Source organism: Adiantum capillus-veneris, chromosome 9 (assembly GCF_014529385.1).
Source record: "Adiantum capillus-veneris isolate H3 chromosome 9, ASM1452938v2, whole genome shotgun sequence".
Lineage (NCBI taxonomy): Eukaryota > Viridiplantae > Streptophyta > Polypodiopsida > Polypodiales > Pteridaceae > Adiantum > Adiantum capillus-veneris.
The window spans coordinates 99,650,708-99,666,044 of record NC_140939.1 but is presented as its reverse complement, the minus strand read 5'-3'; the positions used below and the strand labels follow the sequence as shown (position 1 = coordinate 99,666,044).

The 15,337-nt window shown below is 45.8% G+C and overlaps 1 protein-coding gene across 1 annotated transcript in view; it reads right to left on the bottom strand.

The window, feature by feature from the left end:
- Positions 1-11,768, bottom strand: part of LOC147450886 (uncharacterized) — a 40,820-nt gene extending 29,052 nt beyond the window's left edge. Inside the window, exon 1 of the mRNA XM_086520827.1 lies at positions 11,612-11,768. Within this exon, the coding sequence (XP_086376953.1) occupies positions 11,612-11,684 (73 nt within the window). The 5' untranslated portion in view covers positions 11,685-11,768. The remainder of the gene's footprint in view (positions 1-11,611) is intronic.
- Between the last annotated feature and the right edge of the window lie 3,569 nt (positions 11,769-15,337).

The following is a 15,337-nucleotide window of genomic DNA, read 5'->3' as shown; positions in this document are numbered from 1 at the left end:
AAGGGCAAGAAAAAGGCAAAGAAGTCTAAATCTCGCCCAGTGACTGACACTTCTACTGAGGACTCGTCTACAGACAGTTCAGACTCCGATGAAGGAAACTTTTATGCGAACAAGAAGAATTTTTATAAAGCCAACCAGTATGACTTTCTGGAAGATAAAAGCAAGAAAGTCCGAGAGTTTAACGAAGGTGGACAATCGATCAAATTTGATACTTTTTTAGGATACTCAGATGCTTCGAAGGCTTTGTCTTTTATACAGCAGTTTGACATCGCTTTCGCGGGAGGACGCTACTCAGAGCACTCCAAGATTCGGAGAGCTGCCTCTTACTTTAAGGGGAATGCTCGCACTTGGTGGTCCACGCTTCTTTTAAACAAGACTACGCCAGTTAAATGGCTGAAACTTAAGAAGCTTTTTATTTCTTCTTGGATGACGCAAGAGTATGAACGCGATATACGAGCTACTTGGAACCATCTTCAGATGACCAAGAAAGATACAATAAATGCTTGCTGTGAGAGATTCTGGAGCTCTTTTCTACCCGCCTCTTCATTCAAGAAGATCTCGTTCAGAGAACAAATTGAGCAGTTTACCTTGGGTCTACCTACAGAGATCCGAGATCACTGCTTGGAACAAAAGTCAGCGTCTATTCAGGAGTTGATGAGTCATGCGAAGCGGGGCTTTGCCATTCACTCTGGCAGTCTGACCTACCCCACAGATGAGGCCATGACACAACGAGCCGAACAGACTTCTAGGAATGAAACTAGAAAGAAAAAGAGCAACCCAGAGAAAAAGGATGCACGACCCAAGCTTACTCCTCAAGAGCAAGCTCGCTTCATCAAGGAGGGGAAGTGCTTTGGATGCGGGGAACAGTGACATGTCCGCGAAATGCCCTAAAAAAGGCACCAACAGAACAGAATGATAAGGACAACGACAGGCCTGAGAGCTCGAGAGCAACTGAGGAACGTGGACGAAAAGGCAAGATGAAAACAAGACTGGTTCCAGATTGTATGGGTATCGATCCCAACACCATGGACGAGAGTACAGAACTTTGCCGAGCTTGGGGCAAAGTGAAAGATCAAGAGGCCCTGATCTTCTTTGATGGAGGAGCCCAAGGCCAACTTCATTTCACCGGAATTGGCGGCGCCGCTCAAGATCACTCCTGATCGGATGGGACCACTTGCGGAGTCAGTTCTGGAGGGTTGTGATGTTCTCTTAGGGATTCCCTGGTACCACAAGAACAACGCCGTGGTCGATTATCGGGCGAGAAAAGCGACTTTGACTACAGAGAAGGGCAGAACCACTGTACTTGATATTAAACTGAAGGGCGAGTCTGTCCCTATTGTATCAACTTCGGCCATTTCAAAATTAATGAAATCCAATCTGTTTGTTTACTCGATCTTTATGAAAGAATTGAGCGATAAGAATAGGACAAATATGTCTAATCTTCATAAAGAACGCCAAGATTTTCTCCACTCTCACGCCGATTGCTTCTCAGAGGGCCTACCAGGCGAGTTACCACCTGCTCGATACCATTGATCTAATACCTGGAAGCACACCACCGAACCGGCCACCTTACCGTGTGAGCCGAGCACAGAATGGAGATTATGAACCGAGTGAAAGACCTCTTGGAAAAGGGTCTTGTCCAGCCATATTGCTCTCCAGTGTTGTTGGTTTTGAAGAAAGACGGATCTTGGAGAATGTGCATCGATTATAGAGCTCTCAACAAAATCACCATCAACAACAGATTTCCGATTCCTAGGATCAATGATATACTCGACAGATTACAGCGATCCTCGTGCTTTAGCAGGATTGACCTAAAGAGTGGATATCATCAAATCCAAATCGCGCCAGGAGACATCTACAAGACAGCCTTTCGGACTACTTTTGGGTTATTTGAGTTTTTGGTGATGCCTTTTGGCTTAACCAATGCTCGTGCGACATTTAACCTGATGATGGACAAGATTTTTCGAGAGTACAAGCTATTTGTTGGCACTTTCTTTGACGACATCATTGTTTTCTCCAAGAATGAGGCAGAACACAGAGATCACATGCTTCAGATCTTTCAACCATTACGAGATCACAAGTTAGTGATTAATGCAAAAAAAAGTGAATTTTTCCTACCAAAGATACATTTTTTGGGACACATTGTCTCAGCAGCAAGAGTGCAAATGGATCCGGCCAAGATAGAGACTATACGTGATTGGCCCGATTTGAAGAATGTCCATGAAGTTAGAAGCTTCTTGGGATTGTGTTCGTACTACAGGCGGTTCATTCGAAAGTTTGCAGAGGTTGCTTCCCCTTTGCATATCTTGACACAGAAAGGAGTCCCTTTCTCATGGGGCCCACAGAGGTGACTGCCTTTCAGACATTGAAAGAGAACTTGACTACAGGACTAGTTTTGACTTTGCCGGACTCGCAGAAATCATTTGAAGTATATTGTGATGCTTGTGGTCGTAGTCTGGGTGTGGTCTTAATGCAAGAAGACCATTTCATTGCTTACGAGAGCCGATCGTTCTCAAGACCAGAGATGACAGCACAGATTTATGAGAAAGAGCTTTTGGCGGTTATCCATGCTCTTACTCAGTGGCAGCATTACCTACTCGGAGCGGATTTTACTGTCTTTACAGACCATCAGAGTTTGCGCTACTTCTTGTCACAAAAGCAGCTTTCGGAAAAGCAGATGCGGTGGGCGAACATCTTGTCACAGTTTCACTTCCAGATTGTCCATGTGCAGGGACAGAAGAATGTGGTGGCAGATGCTTTGTCTTGAAAGCCGTTGGTTCTCGCTATTTCCACGATACATCATAGGAGCTTCGAGGATATGGTCGACCAGTATGCCACAGATACAAATTTTGCAGATATTCACACGAATACGGGATTGGGAGACAGTCGCAGGATACTCCATTCGGGAAGGCTACTTGATGAGAAAAAACCATGTTGTGCGTTACACAGCCGTTGAGGGAAAAGGTTATGACTGAATGCCACTGTCCATCTTTTACGGGTCACCACGGCATTGCTACCACCATGAAAGGGATAGAGAGATACTTCTTTTGGCCGAGACTAAAAAAGGATGTGGAAGAGTTTGTGCGTAGTTGCTTAGTATGCCAGAAGGTCAAGTTTGACAGGCATAACGCACAGAGATTGTTACAGCCTTTACCCATACCAAGCCCCCTCTAGGAAAGTATTGCAATGGATTTCATTTTTTATCTCCCGAGAACACGGAGTGGTCACGTTGGTATCTGGACTGTTATTTGACAGATTTAGCAAACAGGCTCATTTCATTCCAGTGAAGAAAACAGTCAAGCCGGATCACTTAGCGAGACTATTTGTGGCCCAAATCTTCAAATTACATGGCATGCCTGAGACGATTGTCTCCGACAGAGACCCCAGATTTACGAGTTTGTTTTGGAAGGCAATTTGGGAGACCATTGGCACGCGGTTGCAGTTCTCGTCATCGTTCCACCCGCATGACTAATGGACAATCTGAGATTGCAAATTCAATGGTTCTAGATTTATTGAAGTCTTATATCTCGAATCAGAAGACTCAATGGGAAAAGTACCTTTGGTGGAATTTGCTTACAATAACACAATTCACTCTTTAACGGGGAAGGCGCCATTTGAGATTGTTGAAGGTGCTACGAAGGTTCCACCCTTCCTAAGCACGAAAGATAAGATTTTTGAAGCGGATGAATATACGCGAGACTTAGATACTGCTTTTGCCAAGGTTCGCGAGACTTTGCAAAAGTCTCAAGAACGACAGAAAAAGGCAACGGATCGCCATCGTCGCGACTTGAAATTGAAGGAGGATGATTGGATGCTCTTACGTTTTGAGAAGGCACGCCTAAGAAAGAAAAAGGGAAAGGAGAGGCTTTTTCCAAAGCTTAGTATGAGATACTACGGACCTTTCCAGATCACTGAAAAGATAAATGATGTCTCCTTCTGATTCAAACTGCCAGATACTTGGAGGATTCACAATGCATTTCATGTGAGTCTCTTGAAACCTTTTAAGGGTGATGTGCCTGATGATGGGGAGCTTGATGAGCAACCCAAAGTGGAAGAAAACGAGGAGATCCTTGTTCCTGAACAGATTTTGGCACATAAGGATACGAAGAATAAAGGTAAAGTCCGAAGACGGTTCTTGGTTAAGTTCAAGAACTATCATGCATGAGATGCGAAGTGGATGGAGGAGGACCACCTAGCAGATATTCTTCAGATTGTGAAACTTTACCTCGATGCTTTTGGTTTAGCATAGTCTACTCCAAATGGAACCCAGAATTCAGCTTGGCCGGAGATCTGGTGCAATGGGATGCACAAGAGGGGAGTCACTCTACTCCTTTGTCAACAGATACCTTGATTTAGATACTAGAGTCATTGATGTCTCTTTGAGCTTCAGGGATACTGAAAGCCGACAATATTCTGTTGTATGACTTTATAAAATGGAATTCCTGATTATGATACTGATTTGTTCTTGACATCTTTTAAGTGCAGGAACTGATAAACGAAATGACTGCAGAATTTTGGTTTGATTGATCTCGAATAGACATGGTTGAAATAGAGATTAGTCAATCGGACATCGATGAGGTCCCGATTGGATCTAGATGCGATTGCTAGCTACATTGCCAATAAATCACAGTCTAAGATCCGAATGAATGTTGAATGTCATGTAATGTCCTGTGGTGTCTAGTGATGTCCTGTGATGTCGTGTGATGTGACTGTCGACTGGTACACGTGCTAGATGTGTGTTCCTAGTACGTAGGTACTAACAATCAATGTCTGCTAAGACGGTTTATGGCTTCTCTCTGTTTTGCAGGCGTAATCGAGGGCGATTACAATGCTTTCAAGAGGGGGGTCTATCACAAAGTGATGACGTGGCTATCGAGAGCAGAAACTGCCAAAAACCCTAATTCTTGCAAACCCTAATGCCAAAAACCTTAATTTCTGGAAACCCTAACCCTAACTGTTGGCTGAAACCCTAATTTTAGGCGACAAATGCCACGTGGCAGAAGTATGGACCTTTCCGAGAATTGCGGCGGGATTCACGACGGAAAAAAAGCAACCTTGAGCAACGCAAACTGGATGCTTTTCTCTACGCATTGGAGATAGAGAGAGAGGGAATACTCTGCTTTATTTTACTAAAGCAAAAGAGAGAGAGCTTGTGAGAGAGAACAAGTTTGTTTTTGATATGAAGCTTTTGGGGCTCTGCTTTTGGGCATCCCTTGTAATCTTTAAAATAAGCGGTTTAGGGCTCACTCTGCAGAGCATCTAGACGCAGAGTCTGAGAGTGAAACCCTAACCGCTCTCTTGTACTTTGACCTTGATTTAATACATAAAGAAAAAGGGGCGCCAGTCTTTGGGGCCAATATCTCTAGGCATGGAACTCCGTCGGGCCAGTGCAAATCTATTGTGATCTGTAAATTGTTTTGAAGTGGTTATTTGGTGCTGTTGTGATTGATTCTTGACTTGGAGTGTCCAAGTCTGTTACAACCCGTCACGCTTCTTGGTGTAACAGCATGTCCATCATCGGTTTGACCAAAACCTCCATAGGATTTGGTGCAATCCTTGGCGTAGATGGGGAAGAGGGAGGGTCACAAAAACCTCTTAGTGGGAAAAATTCTTCTTCGCCACTTCTATGGTGATACCTCCATGCGAAGTATCCATTCCGGTTCAGGTAATGACCATACACTGAAGTCTTGGGTTCTTAAGTTCACCAGGAACTTGGGTTCTTGTGGGTCTTGGGTTCTTGGGTTCTTGAGTCTTGAGGTTCTTGAGGTTCTGGAGGCTTGAGGTTCTTGAGGTTCTTCTTTAGCTTGCAATCTGTGTTAGAGAAGGATCTTCTCTTACCCAAGCTCTTCTCTTTCGCGCGGGCGCACCCCTTGGCGACCTTGCGCTCACACCAAGGTTGCTTTTTCCCACCTCACGTCGATTGGCCGGCCACTAAGTGCACGGTCCGCTCTCAATGAGTGAAAAGAGAAACAAGGGGAGCCTGGACAAGCCCTTCTTTCTTGGGTTTCCTGTCACTCTTCAAAAACACGATTAGGAATCGACACGCCCAAAGGGCTTGGGTTACGTACAACCGCAACAAGCAAAAAAATTTATGTGGTTCTTTCCTTGATGATAAAGAACACTGCCAAAGCTCTGATACTAATGTAAGGTGCAACGGAAGTGAATATTGAACTTTGCTCAAGATGAGTGCTCCGAACTGTGCTCATGGGTTCCTTTTACTTACGGAAGGGAGAGCCTTCCGTTCCTTTAGTGAGAGAGTGCAATAGACACAAACAAAGTGGTGAACACTGTGAATGAAGGTGCTGAGACTGAGAGATAGAGAGAGAAGAATACGACACCGGAATGTTGTCAAACCCTCCTCCGAAGGCCCCACTCTCTATGGCGAGAGCGGTCTACTATTGATTGCACATATCTCTACAATGCTTTGGACTTGCCGACGATGAGGACGAGGGCTGAAATCTGAAAACGCTAACGGCTGAAATCTGCAAATCTTTATCTGCTGAATTCTGACTCAATGTTGGTGACGACGGCGATGACAACGACGACACGCTAAAAACGCAGATGCTGAAATCTGTGTTTTTCGGGCTGAATCTGCAAACTTTGGTGGATCTGACTGTGTGGCGAGGATCTGCTGCGGGAAGGTGAGATCTGCGAGGTTTGGGACTTCTACTGCGGAGTCTGACTTCTAAAAAAGGCAAAACGCTAATGCCGGTTCTGTCGCATGAATCTGCAAAATGCCGAGGCTGATCTGCAAACCAAAAACGCTAGAGCTGAATCTGTGCTATTCTGCTAACGCTAGGGCTGATCTGCTGTTCTACTGTCGCCAGGCTGCTGCAAGTTGCAAAACGCTAGGGGATCTTGCAAAGCTGAAAACGCTGGCTTGTTCCTTGGCTGAAAACGCTATGTCTCCTGCCGAGGGGGGGGTCTTGCTGAGAAGGTGCATTGTTGGATGTCAAGTCCCTGCTGCCTCTTCTGCCAGAAAGTGCTAGCGCTAGGGTTTCTTATATACATACTTAGCAATTTGCCCTACCTAGTTTCCCAGCAAAAGTCACTTAAAAATAATAACTCAAAATTGGCTAAAATAGGAAAAATAGGTCTACGCACTGTAAAAATGCTCCTGACGGGTTCTGATGGAAATCTCATGATCATGCTGTGTGCAACCAGAGGATATGCATCTACTCTAAGTGCCTGGACATGCACGGTCTGCGAACAAACTCACAAAAGTGCGAGACCACTTCCTAAGCTAAGCTAATTGAATTGAACTGAATCGAACCCATGTCATGAAGTAGCTTGTCCACGTACACATAGGGTTAGATGTGCACATGACATAAGGGGTGGGAGGAGGGGCATTTAATAAGGGGGAGGCTCACAAGATAAAACACCCAAATCTGAAAATCTACCCATTCCAAGTCGTTCCAAGCTGTTCCGAGCAGTTTCGGGCCGTTCCAGGCCATGAGCACCCCCAGAACACCATTCCGTAGCTGTGAGATGGCGTTCCCCAGTAACATTGGATCGGATGCTTTTTGTTTTGTATCTTTTCATGTATTGCTTTTGAATGGCCAAGGGCCTTTATATACAGGCTGGGGGTCTCTTCTCTAGCATTCTCGCAAGAGCAGAAACAGAGCAAGAGTCAAGCAATTGTACAGAGTTGAAGCAATATAAAGAAATACAGAAAGGGGCGCCATCGAATGGGACTAGTACTCTCTTGGATGGAACTATGCCACTCCATGTCTCGTGTGCCATGCATCTCTTTCAGTTCGGTTGTTATTGAAGTGCTTAAAAGTTTGTCTCTTTCAGTTCGGTTGTTATTGAAGTGCTTAAAAGTTTGTCTCGTCTGTTCTTTTCCGCTGGCACGTGGTGCCTACCCGTTACAGTGTTATCGGAGCTTAAGCCGTGTGCTTTTCTGAAAGCATACAAGTCCTACCAGGAACAGACAGAGTACGATCGCGTTTATGGATTCTGCATGGTACCGGCAATTCTTCTTGACGACCTTCACAACATACTTTTGTGGCATCCTCAGCACAATCTCCTGATGTGCAAAGTTTCCAACAGTTTCTGAATAACATGTTGCCCCCCTTTGATGCCCCATGTGGTTCCCCCTCCTTTGGCACCAAAAAGTGCAAGAGCCTCTAACCGGAAACCTTCTCAACCGTCAGTTCTCATTGGAAGAGTTTTTATAAACATGGTGCAGTCATCTAATCCTCATCCCAGTGCAACCGCCTCTGCTACCGCCATTGCCACCACCTTCCCCACCACCACCGCCACCGAGGTACAAAGATTGGAGCTCGTATAGATATCCTTACTATCCATATTCGGGGTTTGCGCCTAACCAACCAAAGGATTGCAAGGATGCTAGCATGACAATCAAATTTTTCACCTTTTCTACAGTGAAAGATTAGAAGAAAGCTTGCAGCTCCAACAACAATTCGACAACCTCTATGCTTTGGGGAACTATACAGAAGAATCCAAGATTTCTCGAGCTGCAGGATTTCTCAAAGATAATGTTATGTTGTAGTGGTGGAGTTCAATCGGGACCCAACCGCATACTCCAAGGACTTGGCAAGCTTTCAAGACAATTTTCGCACGAAGTTATATGACCTGCCTATTTGAAGTCTAGATCTTGTCAGAATGGGGCAACTTGAAAATGCTTGCCACGGATACCATGGAAGACTACAACCAAAGGTTTCTCAACTTATACCTTTCAGTGTCGCGTGACACATCCAACCCTATGTCCGTGGACAAGCTACAGCATGACCAGGGTTCAGTTCAATCAAATCAGTCTAGAATAGGAAGTGATCTCGTACTTTTGTGAGTCTGTTCGTAGACCGTGCATGACCAAACACTTAGAGTAGATGCATATCCTCCGGTTGCACACAGTATGATCATTAGCATTACTATCAGAATCCATCATGGGAATTTTCTAGTGCATTAAACCTATTTTCCCTATTTTTGACATTTTTCACTTATTTATTAAGTGGCTTTTGTTGGGAACTAGGTAGAGCAATTTTGCTAAGATAATATATAAGCAAACCAGAGCTAGCACTTTCTGGCAGAAGAGGCAGCAGGAGCATTGCTCAACAGGCACCTTCTCAAGCAAGACTATCCCAAGAACACTAGCAAATTTCAACATTGGAAGCCTGGCGTTTCTTCAGCACTTCAGCGTTTTCCAAATCAGCAGAACTCCATCGCCAGCAGCCCCACTCAGTATCGCTTGCAGTTTTCAGCCATTCAACCTGGCGTTTTCAGTCATGGACCCTTGGCGGTTTCAGCATTGCAATGCCAGCGACTTCAACCCCTCATTTCAGCACCTGCAGACTCAGCCAGGCCAGCGTTTTTCACAGCCAGCCTTGCAGCATTTTGCAGCAGTGATTTCAGCCAATGAACCAGAGTTTTTCATCAGCAGCAGATCTGTGTTTTCAGCCCCATCAGGTTTGCGTTCTCGGCAAGCAATTTAGCAAACAAAAACAGCAGCATGTCCAGCATTTTGGCTATCAGCATGCAGCGTTTTTAAAGGACAGCATTCAACTTTTATGAACAGTAAAACGGGCAGCAAGACCAGTGTTTCCAGTAGATCTGCCGTCATCATCGTACTCGCCGTCGCCGTCGACTTCGGCATAGCAAGCACTTAGATTCATTGCATCAGCATCTTGTACCAGATTGTGCAATCAATAGTAGACCACTCTCGCCATCAAGAGTGGGGCCCTTGGAGGAGGGTTTGACAACTTCCCGGTGTCATATTCTCTTCTCTCTCTATCTCTCAGTCTCATGCACCTTCATTCACAGTGTCCATTCACTCTGTCTGTGTCCATTGCACTCTCTCACTAAAGGAACGGAAGGCTCTCCCTTCCGTAAGTAAAAGGAACCTTGAGCACAGTCGGAGCACTCATCTTGAGCAAAGTTCAACATTCACTTCCGCTGCACCTTACATTCAATGTCTTTCTTCAAGTTAATTCCCTTGGAGGACCATTGCGAGCAATGTACCATTGGACTTCCATCACCTTTACAAGAATATTGTTTGTCTAAATAAGTATCAACAATGCAAAAGCTTATGGACCATGCCGCGGTCGGCTACAAGCTTATGAAAGGAAAGCTCGAGTTTACTACAGAACAAATCAAGCAATTCTCAGCAACATCAAACAAATCCCCGGAAATCTCGTGAAAGTCAACCTCAAAGGCCTCGTTTGACACAGCGTCGACATGAAACCCTATTACAAGAAGGCTAATGCTTTGAATGTTTTCAGACAGGGCATACTTACAATTCTTGTCCTCCACAAGTCGAGACATCCTCAGAGGAACCTCCAGCTCCGAGAGCACATAGATCCCCAGAGCCACCTCCAGCTCCGAGAGCACATAGATCCCCAGAGCCACCTCCAGCTAAGAGAGCTAGACCTGCCATTGGACTCGTGCCTAAATATTTAGGGCATTAATCTTGAAAGTTTAAATGAATTGTGCAAAGCTTATGGAAAAATCAACGGCTTGAAAGCCCCGATATTCTTTAACCCAGAAGAGAGAGAGAGAGAGAGAGAGAGAGAGAGAGAGAGAGAGATTTGGAAAGCCATGTGGGCAATCTCAAAATAGCACAATGCCTCTACCAATGAGAGAGGGCCCCATCCTTATTTACGAGAGAAAACTGGGTGCTCGACTCTCCACAAGCTCCCCATGACCCAATAAAATGGGGAATCTCAAGCGTCACAGCCCTAAAGTGGGCATCCTCTGATAAATAGGCCTAAAACCGACCTAGCTAGGTAGCAATTGTGCAGGGACACCACCCAAGTAGGTATACAAGGCATGAACCTCACAAGGCAGGGTAGAGCCAAAAGCCCTCTCTCCCTAGATCCAGAGGCGAAACATAGGAGGTAATCTCAAAACTTTAACACCCCCTCTCAGATCCCGAGTGCATACCAAGTTCAAGGATCTAGAGGCCATAAAGAGTGATTAGGGAATCTGACAAGCCCCCCAGAAAAGACAACACAAAATCAAGCATACTACATCTAAAGTGAAATTTCTCAAACGTTTCTCTCTCAAGACCCTCCGAAAAGGTTGCTTGGTGACCATGGCCCAAAAGCAGCCCTATCTGAGTGTGTAGATGTTGTGGTTTTCTGGCAAAAAGCAAGTGCCTCTTTTCTTGAGATCTCCATTGGAACTTCACTGCGGGGTTTTTTTCACTTTTAGTCATTACCTACAATTGCTAGGGTCATCTGCACAACCTGTCCCCCTGCTGCAATGCCATGGCACCTGCTAGATCAGCAGCTGACTGGCAGCCTATACCTACTTGTGATATTAGCTGCCTCTGCTTCTATTTGAATACCCATTTGATGACATCTTCAACTAAATGAAATAATGGACCCATCGACCGTGTTGCTCTACTGTACGATTTCTTTTTTTAACTATCTTAACAGGAGACAATCATCTATTGTGCAGCTATGGTTAGCAGAAGGCGCTGTCTAATGTGTAACCAGCACTTCGCCGTCTTTCCTGAGGAGGCCAATAATTTCTAGAAACCCAGTAGATAAGAATGTGAAAAACAACAGCAACACGCATGCGCAGACACTTGCGCAAGCAAGCGACCCTCTCACCACACGCACTCGATGCGGCAACAAAAGCGGCTTACCAGCGGAGGGGAACGTTTTGTGGGTGACGCAGAACCTGCCATCTCGATAGAACGCAGAGCTATGGGAAGCCATAATCTACGCAAGTTTTTGAGGTGGCGGCACCCCTCTCTCTCTCTCTCTCTCTCTCTCTCTCTCTGCACGTGCGCTAGTGCCGGTTGCTAGGTCATTAATTGACACCTCCCTAGGGAGGTGAGATCAATGGCCCACAGTAGGCGTCGTGAAACGGGTGCAATCTGGGCCGTTCGATCGATGTTTAAACTAGGTGTGAACTAAGAGTGAACTCGGGAGGTATGTGCACGACATCGAATTCGGTGTGAACTCGGTGTGAACTCGATGTGAACTCGGCGTGAACAAAGTGTGAGCTTGGTGTGAACTGGGGAGGGTTTGCACACCACAACAAATTTGGTGTGAACTCATTGTGAACTAGGTGTAAACTTGTCCGATCTATAAACTTACCACACACACACCTTTCAATGAACACGGGATAGCCCAGTGGTTAGAGTCAATTCCATGGGGAGAGGGTAGCGGGTTCAAGCCCCGGATCCGAAAAAGTGGGAATCTTTTGCATTCCATAGGCAACCCAACGGTCACAATCAACCGGTGATCGTGAGCCATTGATTCCACCTCCCAAAAGGAGGTGTCAATTAGTAACGAGGGGTTGCTAGCCCCGTCACTAATTGACACCTCCCTAGGGAGGTGGGATCAATGGCCCACATTAGATGTCGTGAGGTGGGTGTAATCCGGGCTTTCCCATCACTGTTTGAACTAGGTGTGGACTAAGAGTGAATTCGGGAGGTATGTGCACCAAACCGAATTTGGTGTGAACTTGACGTGAACTAACTATGAGCTTAGTGTGAACTTGGGAGGGTATGCACACCACACCAAATTGGGTGTAAACTCAATGTGAACCCTGTGTGAAGAAGGTGTGAACTAGATGTAAACTTGTTCGGGACGCCGTGATCTATAAACTTACCATACACATACCTTTCAATGGACGCACGATAGCTTACCGGTTAGAGTCAATTCCAAGAGGGAGAGGATAGCGGGTTCAAGCTCTAGATCTGAAAAAGTGGGAATCTTTTGCAATCCCTAGGCAACTCAACGATCACAATCAATCGGTGATCGTGGGCCATTGATCCCACCTCCCAAAAGGTGGTGTCAATTAGTGACAAGCAGTTGCTAGCCAATTCAAGACGAACGATCACCACTATTGGGAGTCTATGCATGTGCCGCAACTCCAGCCGTCATAGTGAGCGTGGTCAATTAGATCTGTTGCATTGTCCCATGTGTGAGCCAATAAGGCCTCTTCGATCCACCGAAACGGCTCTCCATTGGGTGACCATTTATGCTTTCATCCTGACATTGTGGTGGTAACGGTGAGATCCCTGGTGGCTGAGTGTAGGGACGTGGTGGGGCTTTGTGCACTTTTGCATCGGAAGCATCCACGAAGCATCCATTGTTGCACTTCGTGTGCACACTCCCTGTGTCATCGAGTTGCCAGTGCAGACACAGGGGAGGGAGGGAGGGGGACTGTATGTGTAGACGTTATCAATATCTCCTTGTGCCGTCGGCTTGCCAGTGCAGACACGATGGAGGAGGGGGATCCTCCTATCTCCTTGTGTCGTCGGCTTGCCAGTGCAGACACGATATAGGGGGGGGATACTATATATAAAGGGGGGGATCCTCCCCCCCTTTAGATATAGTATAAAATTGATATCATGTAGATATTCTTCTTCACCATTCACGCACCTCCCAACAATGAGTATTAGTGATATCAATCAGACAACTCCCCGGATACTACTATTGCCTTTTTCTCTTGTATTAAGAAGCTTCCTGTTGTACTAGTATTGGTTGGTTTCTAGGGCTCAGATTTGAGAAGGGGATTGCATGCATTCTGGGGACGTTTGAGACTGAGAGATAGAGAGAGAAGAGAATACGACACTAGAGACGTTGTAAAACCCTCCTCCGAAGGCCCCACTCTCGTTGGCGAGAGTGGTCTACTATTGATTGCACAAACTCGTGCAAATGGATGACTGAGAACTGATGCAAGTCTAGGCTATGTCGAGGTCGACGATGGCGATGACGAGATCGACGCTAAGGCTGAAAACTAATGCTACTTCCCTGCTGTCCCAAAAACACTAATGGGCTGAAATCTGCTGGAACCAAAAACGTTGCTTTGGGCTGAATTCTGCTGGCTGAAATCGCTGGTTTAGGCTGTCAAACCGCTGAAAATTCTGCTCATAAAAACGCTGATCTGGTTGGTTCTTAATGGTTGAAATCCTGAGGCTGTGGCGAAGCTGAAAACGCTAGGGTCTGGGAGTCTAGGGCGATGAGGGTCCTGTTGAAAAACGCCAGCAAAGGGGGAACTGTGGCGATGGTGCTGTGGATGAAAAGCGCCAGATGCAGGGAAGTCTTGGCGAGGATGACCTTGATCAAAAACGTTAGATGCTGAGGCTCTTGCTTGGAGGAAAAAACACCACCAAGGGGGGATCTTTGCTTGAGAGATAGGGGGGAACCTGTGGGCTGTGTTCTCCTTCCTCTTCTGCCAATTAGTGCTAGCCTAGGTTTTCTTATATACAAACTTACTCAATTTGCTCTACCTACTTTCCAACAAAAGTCACTTAAATTAATAAGTGAAAAATGTCAAAAATAGGAAAAATAGGTTAAATGCACTAGAAAATTCCCCTGAAGGATTCTCATGGATTTTGATGGGAATGCTTATGATCATACTGTGTGCAACCAGAGGATATGCATCTACACCAAGTGCCTGGGCATGCCCGGTCTGCGAACAGACTCAGAAAAGTGCCAGAAACACTTGCTAATCTAGACTGACTGGACCGACTGAACCCTTGTCGTGCTGTAGCTTGTCCACGGACGCATAGGGTTGGATGTGTCACGTGACATCCCTCCTTTTCAAAGTTAGGTACTGGTACCGGACTGTATGGCGTCCAGGGAGATCGCCAATAGCATCCGGAATCTTGGAAGGGACTCTTCGCCAGCCCACTCTGATGTGTGGGTCGTGCGGTACTTGAACTTCATAAAGGTCTGCAACGCTTGCTTCTTTGGGCCGCGACGAAAGCGACACAAAGTCTTCTGAGGTTCCTTCGATGCTTCAACTTCGTCTAGAGTCGTGCTTCTTTCTTCTTCAAGAATCTCCATGGCTGAAAATTCCTGAAACCATTTCCAACACAAAACCATGAACATACCTATTCCATGTAAAGTGACTGGAAAAAATCTTGTCTTCCACAAAGACCGTGCATGCAATGTAGATGAACAAAGAGACTGAGTGCCAAACCGTTCACCACACACACGTTGTCAGGAGTTTTTTGGAGCAAGGGATTGTGCATATGTACATACACATGCATGGTGCATCGAATAAAGGATTGCCCATTTTCAGAGCCAGGTGGTTACGTGGGGCCCACATGTGTACAGGTAGGATAGCATGTACATAGTGCATCAATTTTCACTATTACCAATACCAATGTGTTTTTTCTATAATAATGAGGAGTTGGTAGCGCGTAAAACTTCTCGAGGAAGTTGTCCGCGGGCCGACGACATGAGGTAAGCAGGTGCGTTAGATGGCATCTAGTGGCGTCAGGAGATCGAATGGGGTCAAGACTTGCACGTAGATAAGTACGGACACGACGTGGGTGTTTTCTTGTGATAATTATGCAGAAAGGTCATCATGAGGACCATATTTTGGGGCCACTTCACGTGGTTGCGGG